The 20,495-nt window shown below is 35.8% G+C and overlaps 1 protein-coding gene across 5 annotated transcripts; it reads right to left on the bottom strand.

Annotated features, from left to right (window-relative positions):
* Window positions 1-280: 280 nt before the first annotated feature.
* On the bottom strand, window positions 281-18,627 carry LOC136984717 (transcription factor cwo-like). Of its 5 annotated transcripts, none has more exons than XM_067281816.1 (6): window positions 18,487-18,627; window positions 12,196-12,265; window positions 2,778-2,879; window positions 2,087-2,174; window positions 1,824-2,006; window positions 281-1,729 (listed from the first exon to the last, which is right to left on the bottom strand). In XM_067281816.1, exons 1-6 carry the CDS (start codon window positions 18,546-18,548, stop codon window positions 633-635), a joined length of 1,602 nt encoding a protein of 533 aa, XP_067137917.1. In that variant the 5' UTR covers window positions 18,549-18,627; the 3' UTR covers window positions 281-632. The 5 variants fall into 5 exon arrangements, with proteins under 5 accessions (XP_067137917.1, XP_067137919.1, XP_067137918.1 ...); XM_067281818.1 differs by lacking the exon at window positions 18,487-18,627 and adding an exon at window positions 13,428-13,446; XM_067281817.1 differs by lacking the exon at window positions 18,487-18,627 and adding an exon at window positions 12,593-12,997.
* Between the last annotated feature and the right edge of the window lie 1,868 nt (window positions 18,628-20,495).

Genomic DNA, 20,495 nt, shown 5'->3' with positions numbered 1-20,495 from the left:
CCACCCTTCTTGCCATTCACTCTTGTGATAACATGCAAGGATAACATTATTCCTCTCTAAACAGGGCTACCTAGTACTTACTAAGAAATTGTAACTAAAATTTGCATAAAATATGTCTGCATACCAAAAGTATCTGGCGTCATTCTAAGTGTGAAAACACGTACAAATTTCAGTGAATTTTGAAGTTGTTTCTGACTTTTTCGACAATTCTGTACATACAAATTCAACAATAAAAAATATTCTAGATGCGGGAATAAATTCTTAAGAAATTACTCAGTAGTAAAATAGATACAAGGCATTTTATTAGCGACATTTTTTGCTTTTGGCGTAAGATTACAATAGTTATTCACAGAAGTATATGTAACAATATAGTCTGACTGACATTACTATGTACAATAATTCTCCGATTGTCAATCAAACCACAATCCGTAATACGATCTTCTATATCCGGAACCGCGGCACTGGAAGTTTTGATTAAAAAAAACAACGCCAAAGTGGCATGAAGGATGGGATAGTACATTTGTACGAAAGTTCATCAAACTCCATTGATTCTGGGAATATGAAAGCAGTGAATGGTATGTGAAAATGTGCCGATTTTTCTGTATTATATTTTTCCGAATCTGAAAATGTTCTCAATTGTGGTTTGTATCGCCACAACCGAAAGAAACATTCGTTTTGCTATCCGTGTAGACGCTGTATTTGTCCTGTACAAACGGCCTGTACTCCCAAGTGGGTTGCATTCCGTTTATCTTCACTTTCAACTGACGACAAAAGTTAACAGAAATGCTGACTGGATGTAAAACGGGTATAATGTCCTCGTAGCCAATGAAAGCGGCAGACACTAACGATGCATCGATAGTCAAAGGAATGTAATAGGTTCCTTTAGGATGGAGAGCAAAAATGGGTACTCCATTCCTTATTTGAGTCGATGGACTAGGCGATCTAGTAGACACATTTTCGGGAGAAGTCTGCAAATAAGTAGGCGAATGACGACCTTGTAACTGAGAACGCAGTCTCGGGGCATACGAGATATCACCCCCTGTACTATATCCCGAGGAACTGCCATTTGATCTTGCTATAGATGGAGGACTCGGGTTAGAACCACAACTGCTGCTTCCGCAGTCAGCTTGGTTTTCCCAATGAGAATTTTGCAAACCTTCTATCCTTTCAGGAATTTTAACTGTTAGTTCTGTAGTAGTAGAAACAGAAGTGGAGTGCGCGGGGTAGGTTGATCTAATTAAGTTTCTCTGAGATAAAGATTGCTGTTTGGATTGCGGAGAATATGAATCCGAGTGCGATTTATCGTCATCTATAGTGTGATGCCTCAAATCGGCATTAAAACGATGTTTAATGTTATTTTTAAATTTATAAACTTCGTCGGATTTATGGTCCTGAATTGTGTAAGACGTATTACTACGCACTAAGTCTTTAGGTAAGCCTGGATTTTGAAGCATTTCTCTAAGTTGACTGCCACCTTCAGACGATGGCCTTATTGTCGGAGGACTGTCATTTCGCCCACATTCTTGTACCATTTTTGGCGGTTCACCATCACTAGACTCGTGATGACAAACGGAACTTTCTAATACAGGAGTCAAAATAGGTGCAGGCGTCGGCGGATACGAATCTAATGTGGGAGCACGAGAAGGCGAACTAGAGATGTCCATTGAAGTATCCCTTGATTCTTCAGTCAAAGTAATACTAAAGTCCGAATGCTGATTAAAACCCATTCCTTTAAAAAAAAATGTTTAAAACTTCTTTAATGTTTTGAATTTTTTTTAAGAAAAAAGCATTTAATATTGTCAAAATAATTAAATGTTGCTAACCTCCAACGATTTTGTCGAAGTGTTTCTGCAGATGATTCACTAATCTCACACAAAGTCCATCTCCAGCGTATACTCCTTCAATTTCAACCAAGAACCTCACAGTCTCAGACATGCATTCTTGGAAACCCAAGCGATATTGATGTTTCCGATCTTGTTCGGCAGCATTAGCGACTTCACAATTATCTAATTAAACAAATCAATATTGTCATCAAATTTAATCATTCACCTCGTAAATTTTTGATATATTTATATAGTCCACTTACTCGGATCTTTGCACGAATGCGCTTGCAAATGTTTCAGATGTTTTATGGCCATTTCTATGATTTCAGTCTTCTCGATTCTTCCTCTACCCTAAAGAGAAAAGAAATTATCAGTATTAATAAAAAATAATATTAAATTAATCTATTGTAAAACCTTCTAACCTAACAATACTGTTATGTAATAATACGTAACAGGATATGCGAATTATATCAACATTATTACTATAATAAAACATCCAACTATATCAACAATTCTAAATATTTCTCGATGTAGTTGAATGTGCCAGATTATAGCCGTAAAATTTTATAAATGACGAATATTTGATGCCTATTTTTACTTTAAACTAAAGCATTAACTAAAATAATTATAAAAATATATATGGACTTATATAATATATATATAAATTCATATATAAATTGTGCATACACCCACACACATTCTGTGTTCTAATGTTTTAAGTTCTTACTTCACGTTATTAGTAAATACAGCTGTATTATTATAATCTGGCAACTCTGAAACCAGACTTGAATTAAATTAAATTCAACATTCGGCATAATTTAAGCCTTGTTAGTACATTTATTTTTATAGAAAATTGGCTAAAAAGTAAATAAAAACCCCCGAAGTTCTTTAGTCAAAGTAAATATTTTAATTTAATAAATAGTAATTTCATAAATCGATATCAGATGGCAGTACCTTTTTCAGGTAGGCAGTAGGAATGAGACGACTCAAGTCGGCCAAACAGTTATTCATTCTGTCTCGCCTCCTCTTCTCTATGATTCTATGAGACATGGGATCCTAAGAAAACGATTCGAAAGAAATATTTAATTAATTATACATCCAGAAAATTTATTATATAATGTAAATATATATATATATATATTCATACAGAATTTATAAACTACTCATTAATTAAAATAGAATTGATATAATTGTGACAAAGTTTCCTCCTTTAATTTAATTATAAATGGACACGTGCCAACGAGGATGCGAAGGTTAATACAACTAGTCGACTAGAAGTGAGATAAACGTGTGAATTGCCTGAATGGCACCGAATTCCTTATTCGTTAATAACATCAAAATGTGTAAAGCAGATCAACTTTATGATTACACGATAATTTTAAATTATTATAGTGAACAATGTAACGATGATACAGGTGTAATTTCGATATTACAGATAATAAAATTAAACGATAAAGGGTCATTTTTAAACATTTCACTATACTGGAATTTTCTCGCGGTTTTTTTTTTTTTTAATGAAAAAAGAATGCAGAGTTGCTCCACGTCATTCTTTTAACACATAGACTCGAAGGAAATAAACGAATTAACAAGATAAAATATGCCATTAAATTCTGTATCGTTTCAGTTATTTTATTAATTAAAATTTATTAATTATATTAAAAACTGTTGGAGATTTTTCGAGTGGTTTCTACCTTATTTTCCCCACGTTCAGATTAAAAAATTTTATAAAATTTTAATAATTTTTCGATAAAATATTCGTTAAATTAAACGATAATTTAATTAAATAAGATCTACGTATAAATTTACACGGGTTTGTTCTCCTAAGTAACGATTATCTTTCTAGCAGACAGGAAAAGATGTCGAAACAGGATGCCAAAGGAAAATGACTACGCGTGACCACATATACCCAGCACGTGTCACAGATATGATATACACGTGCTGAAAAGATCGGAGTTTCCTTCCAACGATCGAACTTTCTATAAAACGTAATCCGATAAATGATAGTAATGAAGGTTTTTACATAAATTACAGACTACGTTTCGAGTAGCAAACGGAATACCAGGCGACACGAAACAAACAGAAATGTCATGACCTTGGAAACGACAGGAGATCGCTCCAAGGACATTGGGCAAAAAAGAAAAAAAAATGATAATCTAGTTGATGCAAGCTTCCGGAGAAATATCACCTTACACTTTCTTCTCCATTCGATAGACACAAGAATTGGAATTGTGCCAGTCACCAGGACGACCTTAGGTGATTCTCACGCCAACGTTCTCGCACTTCCTTTATTGGAGTGACGATTCGGTGAACGTTCACAACTTGGTTTCGAGCAGGGTGGAGCGACAAACAAACAACTTTATTTGGTATATCACCAACTCCCAAAGCATATATATATATATATAGCTATATAGAGGGGGAGATAAAATCGACTATTTCACACTGCGCAATCGAGTAATTTGAGAGCGAAAAATGATTTCTTTTTCTTAAAACTTCTCCTAATTGCAGTTTCGTAAGTCCGAATGTACGTGTATTTTTCTTGAAATCCGAACAAATTACACAAATATTCTATAGAACGTCCTTACAAAATGTCTTAGCTTATTGTAAAAGACAATGTTAAAACGGGGTTTATATTAGACTTCAGTTGTAATTCACACCGTAATTGTGTAGTAGTATTCCTTTTAATGTAACACCAGAGAAAACAATAGCTTGTAGTTACCCGAAAGACGGCAGAATTTAGAAGTTCTTGCACATAAGTTCTCGTCTTACACGGGTTATTTTAAAATCCACAATCATTTAAGTATTATAAATAAATTTTAAAAATAAATTGTATAAAAATAAAAGATACATTTTAAATTAAAAATACGTTTAATAATAAATAAGCTACGACTATAAATTTTCTATATATATATAATATTTATAGCGCAGGAAAAGAGAAGGAAAATAGATTAGTTTCATATAAAGGGGAAACAATCAATATAATAAGGCTTATTAATTATTATAAATAACAAGAGAAATTTAAAATTTTAGAATTTAGATTACTGTAATTCGATCTCCGCCGACAAAATAAACAGAATAAAAAAAAACAAAAATCATTTACTTTTCTTGTTTTGTTTTCCCACTTTCATAATTTTTCAACTGGATTTCTCGTATCTCCAGACAAAACTTTTAATAGAAAGTTTAAAACGAAAATTTGTTTTTACGTAATTTATCAGACTTGACGCGCGCATTGACGTCATCTCCCTCTGTAAAATGCCAACGTATGACGCAACAAAGTCTAAATGACGTCTAGATGTTTTTCTGCGACGTTGTTTCCAATGAATTTTAGATTTCCCGAAAGGTATCGAAATAAAGGACATCAACCCTCTGTTTCTATACGATGCGACCTCGGAGAGGGTCGGTAACCCTTTCCGTTGGGTCACAAGTACTTAGAGCCCCGGGGGATGACAACGACCTTCGGAGGCCGAGTGCCAGGCAGCCACACAGGAGAAAACACGTGAGCTGGCATACTGCATCTACGGCGATCTCCAGACGAAAGAAGGCAGACACATACATCCTAAATAGGAATATAGGAAACTACTTGTGACGTGTGAAGTAAGTAGGAGTGTAATAACACAACGCTTATGAACTTGAAACAAAAAGTGCCCACTCGACTGCCACAAGTGTAACACCCCAATGTATATAGTTTTCTATACACTAGGCTCGATTCTATCCGATTAACATCGATGCGGGAATAGTTATCGTACAATTTTTTAATCACAGAAAGCATTAAAAAGTCCTTTATCTACTGAATTGTATACCAAATTTTAATTGCGTGGAGTATCTTCTAACAAGTTAAAAACACAAGCGAAAGAAAAAACCCGTCTTCTCTTAAAAATACAAAAGAAGAACACAATTCTCTTCTCGTATAGAAAGAAAACCGGGAATTTAAAACCGGAGGAGCATCGAAATATCAAAATTTTCGATAAATTCTCCCGATAGAAACCTACTTTTCGAGTACATATGGTAGAAGGCTCTACACCGGAAACAGGTCGCAGTTACTTATTTCAGACGATATAACTCCTCGCCAATATATATACATATATATATTTTTTCTTTTTTGAGGGCAACCAGTGACCAAAATTACAAAGAGGAGGAGAAAATCTTCCCGGGATTACGGTAAATTCTGCATGTAAAAATGCGAAAACGATGGATAAAAAAAATGGGCACAGAGCAGCTACTCACCCTATAGTCGGCAGCAACAGAGTTGAGTAAACTCCACGAACGTAGACGCTGACCCTGCGCGCTCTAGCGGCAGACGAGGAAGTCATTGCAATTGACCTTGATGCGGGGAGTCTCTCGAGCGGCCTGTTCCACCCTCCCTCCCTCCCCCCACACTCTCCTTCCCGAACTGCGCACGTGACGTTATACCACGGCCGGGTCGCGCCTCCACTTCTCATTCACGTGCCACAAAATTCGATCGATACCCCGCAATTCTGCATATACAACTGCGCGAAAGGTAAAAGGTGGAAGGGGTTACTTTGTCATCCGCTTCCTTTCTCCGACACGCAATTAGAAGTGGAACGAACATCAATTATTGCATTGGCTCGACGTAAATCGATTTGTCAATCGCGTTAACCGACAGGGATTGCCACATACGAGCGAGAAGGATAAACAAACATGTTTATGAAAAGAAGTACCGAAACGTAGAATATAAGCAAAGGACTTATTTTGAGTACACACGAGAGGCTGTTGCCAGGCTACGGTCTCTCGTTTTGATAGCCCAATCATATTTACAACAATATGCCAGCCTGTGGGATTACGAAATGCGCGTGAGAAAGTCACGTTTGTGGTAAAGCCTTTCCGTGGGTGGAAAAAAAAATCTATGGCGCCGGTTCGAGGCTTGTAAAATTGCCGAAATTGCCAGGTAGATGCGCGTGTAAATGCGTCGATGGTGACGAAAACGCGCGGATCGTTCCGACTGCACCTGGCACGACTCCGCACGTTCGACCTTGCTTGTCTCTCGCTGGGTATGAAGCAACGTTTGTCTGGTTTATTTTGCTTGTTTTTCACAGAATTTTCTCGTCGATAAATAATACGAGGACACTTTTCTTTCTCGTGTGCTTAGTATTTTTCCATAATCGAAACCATTACTGTCCATTACTCCACTTCCAAGTCTTCGAACTCGATCGAGTCGCGTGGTACTCGATTAAGTACCAAACCCTTTCGTCCCTAATATAAATTCCGAGTCGAAATGACGTGGCAATCGTTCGAGGTCGACGGGGATACGATATCACGCCACGTCCTCCCGGGTCACCTCGCCGCCTCTTCCCTGTTTCCAAGGTCGATAGAAGGGCGTCGAGTCACATGATGCTCATCGACCGATCACGTGTACCTCACCGGTTGCGTAGATACTAATTCATTGACTTTTCTACCTTCTACTTTTATATACGAGGTAACGAATTAATCATAACTGGTATCCCGTCGCACGTGATTTAACCCCGTTACGTAATTAGTATTGCATCTACGTTAATGAAACGTTCGTCCCACTTGTTCATTTTCGTCCCAATAACGGCACCTGTCCATGACACTTGCTATTGTTTTGTCAGGACGTTGAAGGACGACGTGTGACAAATCTTTTCTATGCTAAATTCGATCATTTGCAAGCGTTTCTCTGATTAAAATATAACAAGGAGATTTACGGTGAAAATTTACCAAATTTTCTTGATTAAACCGCAATTTAATAAACGTAAAAAAACAGAGAAACGTTTTCATAATTCTCATAGAAATCCAGACTTTGTTTTATCTCTTCCATCTGTCGATTTGGGTCAGGGTCACTCCGTTCGCGCACGTCGACTGAAAACAACGTTTCCTCCCACTCCAAAGCACACCAGAACAGTTTCAAACTAGTTATTTATCTAAGTACCCATTTAACGGTTCCTGGTCTTTAACACGATAAACCGAGTTAACGTAAGTTTTCTCGATTTAACGCCAGAAACTGCTAACCAGAGGTTTACAGTTGCGCTATTCCCAATCGGAATGGTCGAAGTTTAGTGTATATATATTTATATATAGGTCAAGGTGAGATGTAGTATTTAGTCACGCCGGTCCAGTACTGGGATTTACTCATCGAGCACGATTCGCCAAATAGTTTCGACGTCACGGAAATGGGAGATCTTTAAAATCGATGTTACGCTCGCTTCTCGATAGTTGCCAGTAGCGACTAAACTTAAACAGATCGATAATCGTAGCTTCACGTTACGTCTCCACCTGTGCCTTAATTGACGTATATAAAACGTGACGCATATCAGAATGTAGTAGAATCTCAGTCAGTAGCGTGAGGGCCTACGCACGATTTTCTTATAAGGCCCTGTATAAAGTGTTTTTTTTATATATTAAAAAGATAATATACACGTTTTAAATGTTCACTACATTTTTTCAGGCATATTATCTTTTCCCTCGTGTAATCTTTGAGGCCTCTCGAGACGACGAGGCCCTATTGGGTAATCTGCCTCTGTATACACTGGATCTAACTACAGTATTTACCGTAATTTCCCCAAATTAATCGAACTGTATTCCCCGTATAACAATATTTTAAAAAAATTCTTCCATTTTTCCCTATTCATCTTAATTACGCATCATTCCCCACACGACATATTTTAAATTTCCCTAATTTATCCTAATAATTTACACGATTCAACCCATTAGGTAGAAAATTCCAATTCCTATAACGCTCATGTTTCTGATCTATCCTTATAATTAATTATTCCATACAGATCCTGAAAAAAATTTCTAATTTGTTTAAGTAATTAATTCATAAATGGGAGGATATTTTTTAATTTTTTCTAATTTTTATATTTGCCGAATTTCCTTAATTTATCCGGCAATTAATTAGTCATTAATCCTTTACTTGGCATCAATAAAATAGAAGGATAAGACCGGAAATTAGCCCACTAAATTCTTAAAAGATCGAGCCAACATTGGATCTTACAGGAGCTCATTTGTAACCTTGAATAGGGAATTCGAGTGTCGTCAATTCGAAGAACAGAAAGCGATTAACCATCTTCGAATTAATTCCTCGTAAATTTTTATACGGTTCATTACATAACAAAGCAATCCGTAAACGTGTCGAAATTAATTATTAAAGTATACTTTACGTGCAAATAATTATGAAATGTACGCAATTATTCGCCAATCCAATTTTATGGGTAGTGTTTTAATCGCATTTTTTCCGCGAAAATATCAATTGTTCGCTTGGAAATTGTCCTACTCGATTAAAATTTCATTAAATTCTCTCTTCTGATTTAAAAAATTAAGTATTTTTTTTAAGAAATCGAGCGTTGCAACGTGAAAACTCTCTACGCGTACGTAACGCTATCGATCGAAAGGTGGTGAAGTCCTCCTGTTGTTAATATTGAATAGAGAGAGATGAATTTGCTTATTTTCCGCCATTGAGTATATATTATTCGTATGGGATTTCATTGTTTCTTCCGTAGAAAAACCGTTGGAAATAACTAAAAACCAGATAAAAATGATTGTGCGATTTTTCGGCCTCACGCACGCCATTCGATCAAGGACGTCCGTCACGTGCCAAAACTACGTCCTTGGAAGAAAAGCAGATAGCCAGAGATAGATGAGGACGATTCCAGTGCTCAGGGTCGATTGCATGATGGGAAAGGATTGCATCAGTCAGGAAGTGCTCCTAGAAACGGCACGCGCGTTATTTTTGGTGCCGAACGTCCTTGGCATAGACTGAGAAATCGTTTTACACGAGGAGAAAAAAAAATCTGCGGGAAATTTACAAATAATTCTTCCTTCTGGATTCGATTTGCAACATGCAACTTCCAACGGAAAGGCAACTGTTTACCGAAGGATATGCGAAAATAATCAGCCCGAAATGAACTGTTATCGCTCCTATAACGTCGCCTCTTCCTGGAATCTAGATTATTATCGGTAAATCGGCGCCATACTCTTAAATGGAAGTTACGCTAGATACTGGTATCTATGGCTTATAGTACACATTAATTGTAGTAGACGACGACTATAGATAATACCACTTTTTCTGTACTTTTTAATAATTATTCTGTCGTTCTAATCTCCTAAGGAAATACACAATTTCGTGCGGAAGGCACGAAAACCTGTTATTTCTTACACAAGTTTTTCTTATTTTTACATACAAATTACCTAAGGAATCGAGTGTTTACTTATTCCTCTATCGTAAAAGTGATGTAGAAATAAGTGGATATTGTTATACTAAGAAATTAAGTCGTGGCATTTTTGAGGGACTGCACCAAACGTATTATTATTAATAATACCCTTTGCTGCTGCTGAGGTATTGATTAGAAGATTAAATTTCTTGCAACACGTTCTTAAGTTAAAAAGAATTCAACGTATAATCATAAATACTGTATTAGAATTTTGTAATAATTCTACTCTCCTTGCTACTATTGTACAGTAGCTGTAACAGGAAAACAATACAAATTATTAAGATCTAGCATATTCCCAGAATAATGTTTACGGCAATACTTCACGATATTTATGAAAATTCTTGTAATAATACTTTTTCCCGGTATAAAATCGACGTGAAATTCTGTATAAGAAATAATCATTTAATTATAATTGACTTTTAACGAGACATTGCAATAAAATCGTGAATATGCGAAGATGGAGAATGCTCTGCGTAAATGGCACAGTCTAATTAATATTGATGCCAGTGGTATGTTATCAAAGAAACCAATTTTCGGGCATGAAAATAGCATGACAATAACGATAAGGAATTCGATATCACGAGTGCAAGTGGCCAAACAGGTGGCAAACAATCGGCATTCATCCGGAAGTGAAACTGCCCAGTTTTTTTTTTCCTCTTCCTTTTTTCCTCCCCTTTCTATCTAGAAGATGGAAAATAGAACGTACCGGATTGCAGGAAACGTTAAAAAGATTCGAAACTTCCGGAAGAGAATAAGAAATTAGAAAAATTGCAAAACGTTCCTGGAAATCTTTCAAGCGAGAATATAATAAACATTGCGTGGTGTGGGTAAAGTAAGAGGCAAGGACGTCATCCGACCGACATTAGATAAGAACCGCACTACGGCCTTCGAATAGCATATTCGTGACGCACTATACCAGGTGCAGTTACTGACGAAATCAATCAAAAGATTTTCTTCGGAAAAATTTCGGAAACAATACGAAATTAAGTAAAATGGCATGCAAAATAAAGACGTTTAAATTAACGCCAAAACAGGAAAGAGCATTCGGTTGTACGAATAAAATCTCTACGTTTTTATCGAATGTATTTTACAGAATAATTTTCTTCAGGAAAAAAATAAAAAAAAAAACTCTGAAAATAAATCTTTAAAAATTCGGGCTAGAATGTAAGAAAATTGGATTTAATTTTGAGGCCCAGCTTCGTCTCAACGGTATTAAAGACACGAATCTCGATAGGGTGAAGAGGTTGTTGACACGTCAATGTCCCATCAAGGATAAGTATCTGAAGGAATTTTTTTTTCTCTCGCTTTTTTAAATCAAAGAGTAAAAATTTTTTTCTGATTCTGAAGGATAAATCCTGTTTGCTCTTTTAACTTGGAACTTATGCGTCATACTAAACATATGTTTAAACAACTGGCAAACCTTATACAATTAAAAAAAAAAAAAACAGCGGAATTTCCTATCTATTGTTACTTTACCTCGTTATTGGTTTTTACTAGAGAATTTAACGAAATTTCCTTAAATATTTTAATAAAATTTTGAGTAATTTAAAGAAACAAACAATAAATTAACGTATTTGTGTATACAGTATTTTACTATTTTACAATAAGGGTTTATAATCCATAGATTCAAATAATATATATTTTAAATATACAATATATTAAAAATGCGAAATAATTCGTAATAAACATTCACAAACGTTAATTATACAAACGGCAGCATTGATATTAAATAACTGAAAGTGGTGTGGTGTCGACCACGTGATTTAAAAATAAAAGAAAATTACGAACAATTTTTCATTTAAAAATGACATTAGAAATGATTTTTAAAATAAAAATTCCAATTTATATCTAGCTATAAATCTTAATTACATCACAATGAATATTTTCAATAAAACAATATGCCTCATACATAAAATTTTGTAAATAAGCTTACACTGCACTAATTTATTCAAGAAATTGTTTGCAGAGAAAACATGGCATATATTATACATGATTGATTCTAAACTACTGTATATTATATATGATTGATGAACTACACATGATTTTGATACGCCGACTATTGTATTGCTAAGCCAATACAATAGTCGGCGAATGAAGACACTCAAAATTTTAGTTTCAATCCTTTAAAACCTGTCTTAACTTTCAGAAATTTATTCTAATGTTAGTAAATAAAAGTTGTAAAAACTTACTCTTGTGGTTTTTTTCCTGGAATATCCGAAATCGTCTTCTTCATGCGGAATTGTGGCAAAGTTTAAACTCCTAAGGAAAGAACAATGCGTTTGGTCAATAATTTGGCAAGTTAAACCACAAACAAAAAACAAATCTGTTGATAAACTAAGTATACACTGTTATTTATATATAAACTTTCATTATGTAACGTTCACCTCAGAAACTGCGCACATACGACCGAGCTACGGTTATTTCCGAGCATAATAAAGGTCAACTTCTAAATTCAGAAAGCTTTGGTGGGGCTCTAAATTAAAAGACGGACTTTGCCCCACTTTTTTACTATAAATTTCCGGTTTGGTATTATATAATTATTGCGTTATACTTCTAAGCCAAGATAATACGCCCTAACTTACTTACTGCAACATGTTTTGGAATATGTACCAAGCTTAGGAACATATTGCCACTCGAGAGCTAGTTGGCACTCGTACTGATGCGATTCGCCGAGCTACAAGATTTCCCGGCGGCATCACAGACAAAACTGCAACAGACACGTGACCCGCTGGGAGGTCCTTCGCTTCTCCGCAGGCGAAAGTTATGCATCTCAAACACGTGCTCGACACCAACGGTCCTCTATATCGAAAGCATGTAAATACTTACAATCCGGTTTCTCCAACGACCTTTGCCTCGCCAGTCGCTCGTATTAATTTTCTTCGGTCTAACACTCCTAACTCTAATCAATCGCAATTATAATGGTGATGAAAATAAACCTTTCATTAAAGAAATTACATCACTTTCGTACTTATAACAACTTAACACCTGAACGGGTCTAAATTGTAGCTCTCATTCGTGGATAGTTTCAGCCTAATAACCTCTTAAAACAATCCTAGTAAATTCTGGAATGTGTGTAACTTTGTAACCACTCTTTATAAAGGAATACAACTTGAAAATATCAAAGATTTTCTAGATAATAAAATCAATTAACAGGAATTAGTATCTAATAAATTAACTGAGGTCTTACGAAGAAAATTAATTCAATTTTTACCCTGTTATCGGAATTTCCTGATGGGTTAGTTAATGACTTAAAACAATGGAATCGTTTCAAACCGCTAACATTTAAAGCATTAGATACTTTGTATTAGTACAGAAACACATAAAAAATATCATTAGTAAGGTTGATTAATTCGATATCGCTCTATAAACCTACGGGTGGGATCGTTTATGGAATGGGATACATTCATTCTCCTATACCTACCCTAGCACTTGGAGGCTCGTGTCTGATGCCCTTGGCTTCTTCAATGCCAAGCGCAGCGCTCAGAAACATAATCTCGATCACGTGTTCGACCATCGGAACTCCAAGGTCCTTCCGGTTTTAGACGACGAAACTGGGTCGTTGTGAATTAGGTCCCGCAACACTGGCAACCAGACAAGGTTAGATCTGTAGAAAATTTGTTTACCCAGTGAAAGTCAGGGGAACGAATCGAAAAGGGAACGTCGATGTTATTTTCGTTTCTCTACCCTCGCACGTTGTTTGATTTGTAAGTTTTTACGTTACACACCTTCGTCGTCGAAGTCGGAGATTTTAGTCATAATCGGAAACGTTTAAGGATTAACTAATAAGCAATATTTTATAAGGACAGCCGTCCTTCGGCAGGACCTATGGAATTTTTGCCTCCAAGCACGTGCCCTTGACAGAAACAGAAATAAAGCGACCTCGTCCCGATATGGGGTATCAATTGTTGTTTCTTTCCACGTTCACTACTTTTTCATGGTCGCGTTATTCGAGTGCTGAATAAAAATTATAAGAAAATTTGATCTTTTTATATTAATATAAGTAATTCTATCGGAAGTCGTGTTCTAAATACGTTTGTCTGTTTAGGAATAAAGCCGAGATAACATATTCTCTAACGGCATCTAAATTAAAACCATCTTTTTACAATTAAAAAAAGAAAAATGGGTCGGAAATATCTAGAGAACGTGCTCGATGACGTGTGCTACTAAATATTGCTTTCCTTATTTAATGACAACCACGCATAATCCGCGACGTCACTAAAGCAGGAAGTCAATAAGCGAAAAACTACAACTGTTTATGTTGGACCAGACTTGATAAACACCACTTTCGACCCACCTCTCATCGTCAAGCCAGAGTTCGGTTTGGCTCCAGCAACTAAACACTTCGGCTTCCTCATCCATTGTTATATAAGAGCATGATAATCCAATTGTTACAAGCAAGTCTTTTTATTTTACGGAAAGAACACAAATTAGGCATTTTTTTACTTTACATTTTGATGTATTTCATTCAGTAGAAGCAGGAAAGTGACGCCATTTCATTTTTAACTTATCTCATTGGCGAAATGTTGTTGAAAATTCTTTAATTAACATAGACAAATTTTCGTTTAGAATAACTTGAACGTGGACAAACAGGATATATACAGAATTACCTGACGGGTTTTCTTAGTTGCCAAAGTGAAGTCCAAACTAGGTTGCGACTGTAACCTATAAACCTACAAACCCAAGCGAGTAAATATAACCTCTTCTCTCTTTCACCTACCGACCAGGCCATCTACCTTATGACGTCACCAGGGCCTGTCGTAATAAAAAAAAATAAAAAGACTGCTGCGAGGCAAGCGTTACTAATCTAATCAAAGATCCATCGAGCTAATCCTAAATGGTTAAAGAGATCCACGAAGAAAATTAAAATTGCATCCGTTACGGTATCAACAATGCGATTACCATGGTAGAAACGAAATTTCAGCCAATCGGGATCTTGTTTGCAACGGCCGAAAACCGTTTTACAACGTCTAAAATCAAAATGCAAAACGGGTCATTCAACGTCTGATCCTTGACTGTTTTGCATGGACCATCCAAGGTCGAACGTACTCGTTCTTCGGGGAAATCGGGATCAATCCGGGTCCACAACTCTCTAACCTGCTAATCCCATTCCAGATCATCGAGCTAGTTCTGGGTCAGAAATTACGGCGGAAATGATGTCATTCTATGTCATAGTAGAAATATTAACGAGAACGTCCCCTTTTTAAAAATCGCCATTTTTATGGTATTTTGCACCATTCTGATCCGGATATGATTCTTCAATGAAAGAGGAGGAGCCAACACTTATACAATAACGTTTTCTTTTTCTTTTTTAAATTTAATATCGTTAAAATTTTTATAGTGAAAATTAAATTAATGTAGTACCGGGATATAAAAACATAGATGAATTTTTAAATTTGTAATTTTTGTTTTTAGCTTCTTCCTCCTGCATGTAAGAGGACCATTTGCATGTCCTCGCAAGTCCACGTTAGGGAACTACGAAGTGAAGGACGTGGCCCGAGATATTAGAATGGAACCACCCATAAAAATTTCTTTGTTTGCAATGCAGACTCGAATCCGTATCCTTAAGAAATTTCTCAGATTCGAATCCATCAGTTTGGCACCTTTATTATCATAAGTTTGGTGTTATAATTTACCACTCTTATTTTACGTTTAAGTAAATATTCCTAACTAAAAATAGCGTAAATAACAATTTTAATTACGACTTGGAGTGTTGTTCTAATAATTAACACTGTACTGATTGTCTGCTCGAGTAACATACGTTCGATAATGCGCAGTACTCGTGTCATCCATTACATTTAAAAATTGATTTTCTATTTTTTAAGAGAAGTTATTATAAAACAGCGATTATGTAAGTTATTTGCGTATAACTCTGATTAAAAATCCATCAAGGACGTGTTTTTAACGTTCTTTGACGAAAAAATAATAATAAAACGAAAAAACTACAGAACTATGTTGTTGTTTACTTAACTAAAAACGAAGATCAACGCTAAATAAATGATCTAATGCAAGCTGACGGTCGTTCCATTAAATATCTAGAAGGGTAAAGAGAGCGAGTTCGTGCAAAATATCACGTCAGTCAGGTTGAACAAGAGAAGAGAAGAGAGAGAGAGAGAGAAAGAAAAAAAAATCAAGGCCGATCTAGATAAATTAGGGACAGATGAGCCTTTGGGATATTAATCGAGTGCCAGAGGGTTATAAAGAAGAACCACACCTGCAAAACTAATTTCTGATGTTGATCGTCAGAAGGCAGAATAAATTTCTAAATACAAAATAACGGACTTAATAGCGACAAATCGGAGTGGTGTTAAAAGATATTCCACACGATTTTGACGAAGAAACCATACAGAAGATTAGCCTACTTATTGTTATTCCTGTTCTAGTTACCTGGCTTGTTGGCGTAATGATGTAAACACTATTCTTATATATATATATATATCTAAGCTTAAAAAACTGTTTCTCCTTTCAATGAAACGGGACGTTTGTTTCGTGATTGAGTGAGCGTTTGATAAACTTCCAAACGAATCGACTTTAAATAGAATGAATATTTGTCAACTAGGCCCACGTCTTTAACATCAACATGCCTAGTTTAGTCATTTCTTGTATGAATAACACAGGATTTAAATAACTTTGACTTTTTAATGTTCGATAGTTTCCTGGAATTCTTTTCAGTACGCGTACTTTCAGACAAATCAAAAGATATTTGTGTTAAAAATGCCAAACATAATTTATTGACCATGATGGAAATGATAGATTACTTGTTCTAGAGTGCCTTCGAAGACAATAAAATCTATTTCAAGATATAGAAGATGCTACAATTAAACATTCCTGTACATAAAAAAGAATTCTACTACGAACACCGCGGCCAATAAAGCAGAGGGAATAAATGAAAAAGCAAGGAATTCCGAGATGTAATACGTGTTGAAGTGATGCCAAAGCATACAAAACGATACATTCCGAGTCGTAAAAGTTGCTAAATCGAAACACGGAACGTTCGGACACGTGAAAAAAAATAACGTTAAGTCGAAGGCAGTACCATAAATTACGTAGAGAAGATCTGAGGAATTCATTGTTAATTTGCGAGAAGAATAATCCGAGTAAAGATGATATCGATTAGAAAACTGTTCGGGTTCGTGAGCAGATTAAAAAGCGTTAAGGAGAGCAGCGGGCGTGCATACAAAACACATGGAAACAAGATCAGTGCACGTGTCATTTCGAGCCGATTGTCGTGGGCAAAAACTCGAGGAGTGGCATAGATTATCGGTATTTTAACCGTTCGTCTGCCACGGTGGAGGTCGTCGGCATCAAGGTCCGCGACCGGCAGACCTACATCGTCACTCAACCCAACTGTCAACGTCTCCATTGGGCCGCGGCCGAGTCAGCGCGTGCCAAACAACCACGTTAGACGATCACGTGCTGCACCGGGGATTTTGGACCACTGACACCGTAACACAGATGCCGGCAATACGCAAGCGGGCCGATTCTTCCCCGACCGTGCTAAGGTGAATAACTTTTGATCAATCGTTATTGTGTCAACGCCCCATCTACCATCGATACGCTTCCACTTCCGGTATACTGGCCTCGCTTTCGTACTCGATGACGTCGCTCTGCTCCTGTTTCGTTCTAGCGTTTCTTGACCTCGTTTTCGTTTACACAGATATTTTAAAAAAAAAAACATAATAAAAACAAGTCTCGATCCCGACAATTAGCAAAACGGGCACATTTTTACCTTAATAACCACGTATTATTTCATTCCCGCCTGCTTTTATCGACGGTAACGCAATCACTTACGGCCGGAAATAATCTCTCACACGTGGAAGTCGAATCCGAACAAACAGGAAACACGTCACAGGCACGCTCTAAGTGCACGTGATAAGTATTTACGAAACACGCGCCGCGCTCGAAGATTAAAAATACGACGTTTTAATGTATTTTTACACTCGAAATTTAAGAAAAAATAATTTATTAAACGAATAAAAAATAAGATTACGCCTCGATTTAATTTAATTTAATTCTTTTATATATATATATATTATTGCAAACGTTAAATGTGATTAATCACGGAGCATTAAACATATTTATTTTCGAAAAATATTTTAACCTTAAATTACTTAAACACCCCCCTCGTTTTTCTCTCCCCAGAAAATATAATAAAAATTTTTTGAATTTTTAAAAAGTAATTACAGGGGCAAATCGATTGGTTGAATAATTTGAATCTCCGTGATTTACATTAGTATATTTCGAGCAAAAAACATGGCAACAAACTGGCAACCGTCTCCGAATGTGCATGTGTTTACGTCATGTGCGGAGGTGTTAACAAAAATAAAAGGGTTGTAAATCGTAATTTATAAGAGAAATCGTTAATTTAATCGACGATGCGCGAAATAGCGTTAATTCGGGGATGGACGTTTATATCGAGGGGAGCGTAAGAGAAGTTTAAAAAAAATAATAAAAGTAATAATAATAATATTTTGTAGACTCACCTCTCAATCTTCATTCGCCGTTCGTCCCAGACAGCGTCCATTTTCATGTCAGCGGTGAGCATCCAGCATGCCGGCGGCAGCGCCTCTCGCGGAGTTCTAACTGAATGTGTCACGCGCAAACTCGTTCTATCTCACGTGTCATAGTCGATTGTAACGTCATTGCACGCGGCGTGTCACGCGACTCGGTGCGTGTTCGTACTAAAACTTCCATCGCTCATATTTTTAACCGAGAAACAGGTTACGTATACGGTATATGTTGTGTTATCAAACTTGTGCGATCTCATTTCTTTATTTTATATATCATACATTTAACTAAATAAGTCATATATTATCCTATTTATATGGTCGAAGGACTCGTACTGTAATTTTTATTTTATTTTATTCTTTATGTAAAGGCTGGGTCAATTGCCACACGCTGTCTGGGTCACGTCTATCTAACGTATTTGGTAAAACCCACGAATCTATCTTCACTTTCGTTTCTGGTTAAATCTATGGGTTTTTTAAGTATGAAAGACGGTCAATGTCCTCGATCTAAACATTCAAAATTTGTTTCGTATGTCAAATCGATAAAACTTTACCCTTTTTATTCAGTTCAAACTTATCGAACTTTTAAATTCAGGCTTTGGCCATAGCGTGTAAAAAGGTGTGTTTCGGTCGTTGACGTTTTCTTGAGTATCGATACCGTTGTTGGATTTGTAAACTCATAAGTTGAATATGGCGTTACTATGAAAATGGATGGTCATAACTAGATTACCCTTGCAGTTGATAATATATTATTGTTAATTTCCGGGACCGTTATCCCGTTCGCCACAACAAAGCGGTCATACGCAAAGGAAGGGGCTTGGGAGGCCTCGCAGCATCAATCCCAAAGTATTGGACAAAGCTACTCTATCAGAATTCCATCGGGTGGAACAAGAACATGATAAACTTTAGGAATACAGGATTATTTCGATACGATACGAGAAATAGAAAATCCAGCATCAGAAGAACAGCATTACTCTTTAAAATGAATATAAGAATTAATACAGGAAAAATTCACTCAATTAAATACAGGATTACAAATAATCAAGTCAGAAGTCAATTTAATGAAAGAAGAAAACAGAATTTATCAGGTTGAATCTAAGAAAATTATTAAAAAAAGTTAGATGAATTCGACTTAATAACTAAGAAAAACTCACAGACTAAAAGTATATTTGAATTTGAAATTGATCAACTAATTAATGAGAGAACCAATAAAAACATAGTAATTATTAACTATCCGTTTAAAACTACTGACTAAAAGAAATCGAACAAATCATAATTACGGTATTAGGCATAATTAATAATTTAATAGAAAGTCTAATTAAGTTAACAAATAATGATTTTAAACCAATTGTGAAAATTATATTAGCTTCGGTATATGCTAGAAACTTAATCCTTAAAGAATTCTGGACTAAGAAATCCAATTTTATCACAGAAGAGCTGAATAAAATAATAATCACGGCAGATCGAGATTGAGGAAGAAAAAATTGCGGACAATAGTCCAACAAGAAAACGCTAAAGGCAGTGAAATAAGAGTTAGGGACGATTACTATACTGTATTAGCGAAGAGATGATCTATACATACGACCTCAAAGTTATTCAATTAAAAGGGTTTTTTTAGGTTTAAACTAAGTAATACATCGGTTATATCTTTAAGAAAATCTTCTGATTCTATGAAACCTTTAAATATGTTTGATAACACAACTGAGAAAATAGTAGAGGACAACAATCAAATAGATACTAATATTGTTTTATCGCCGGTTTTAGGACTAATAACTAAGTGCAAAGTACTAATAAGTTTTTGGAAGAATGTTGCTTGATTTTGTACTAGATAATGAATTATAGGCCTATATTTTGAACGGTAGACTCCCCAATGATTGTCCTGCAGAATATACCTTTTTATCTCATTCTAGTAAATCCATAATTGACTATATTATCTGTTCTGAATTTGTTTTAAATCAATCTAGAAATTTTAAAATTGTAAACAA

Source organism: Centruroides vittatus, unplaced genomic scaffold (assembly GCF_030686945.1).
Source record: "Centruroides vittatus isolate TY-2023 unplaced genomic scaffold, ASM3068694v2 contig_926, whole genome shotgun sequence".
NCBI lineage: Eukaryota > Metazoa > Arthropoda > Arachnida > Scorpiones > Buthidae > Centruroides > Centruroides vittatus.
Note: the sequence above shows the minus strand (reverse complement) of the source record. Positions and strands in the feature narration are given on the sequence as shown.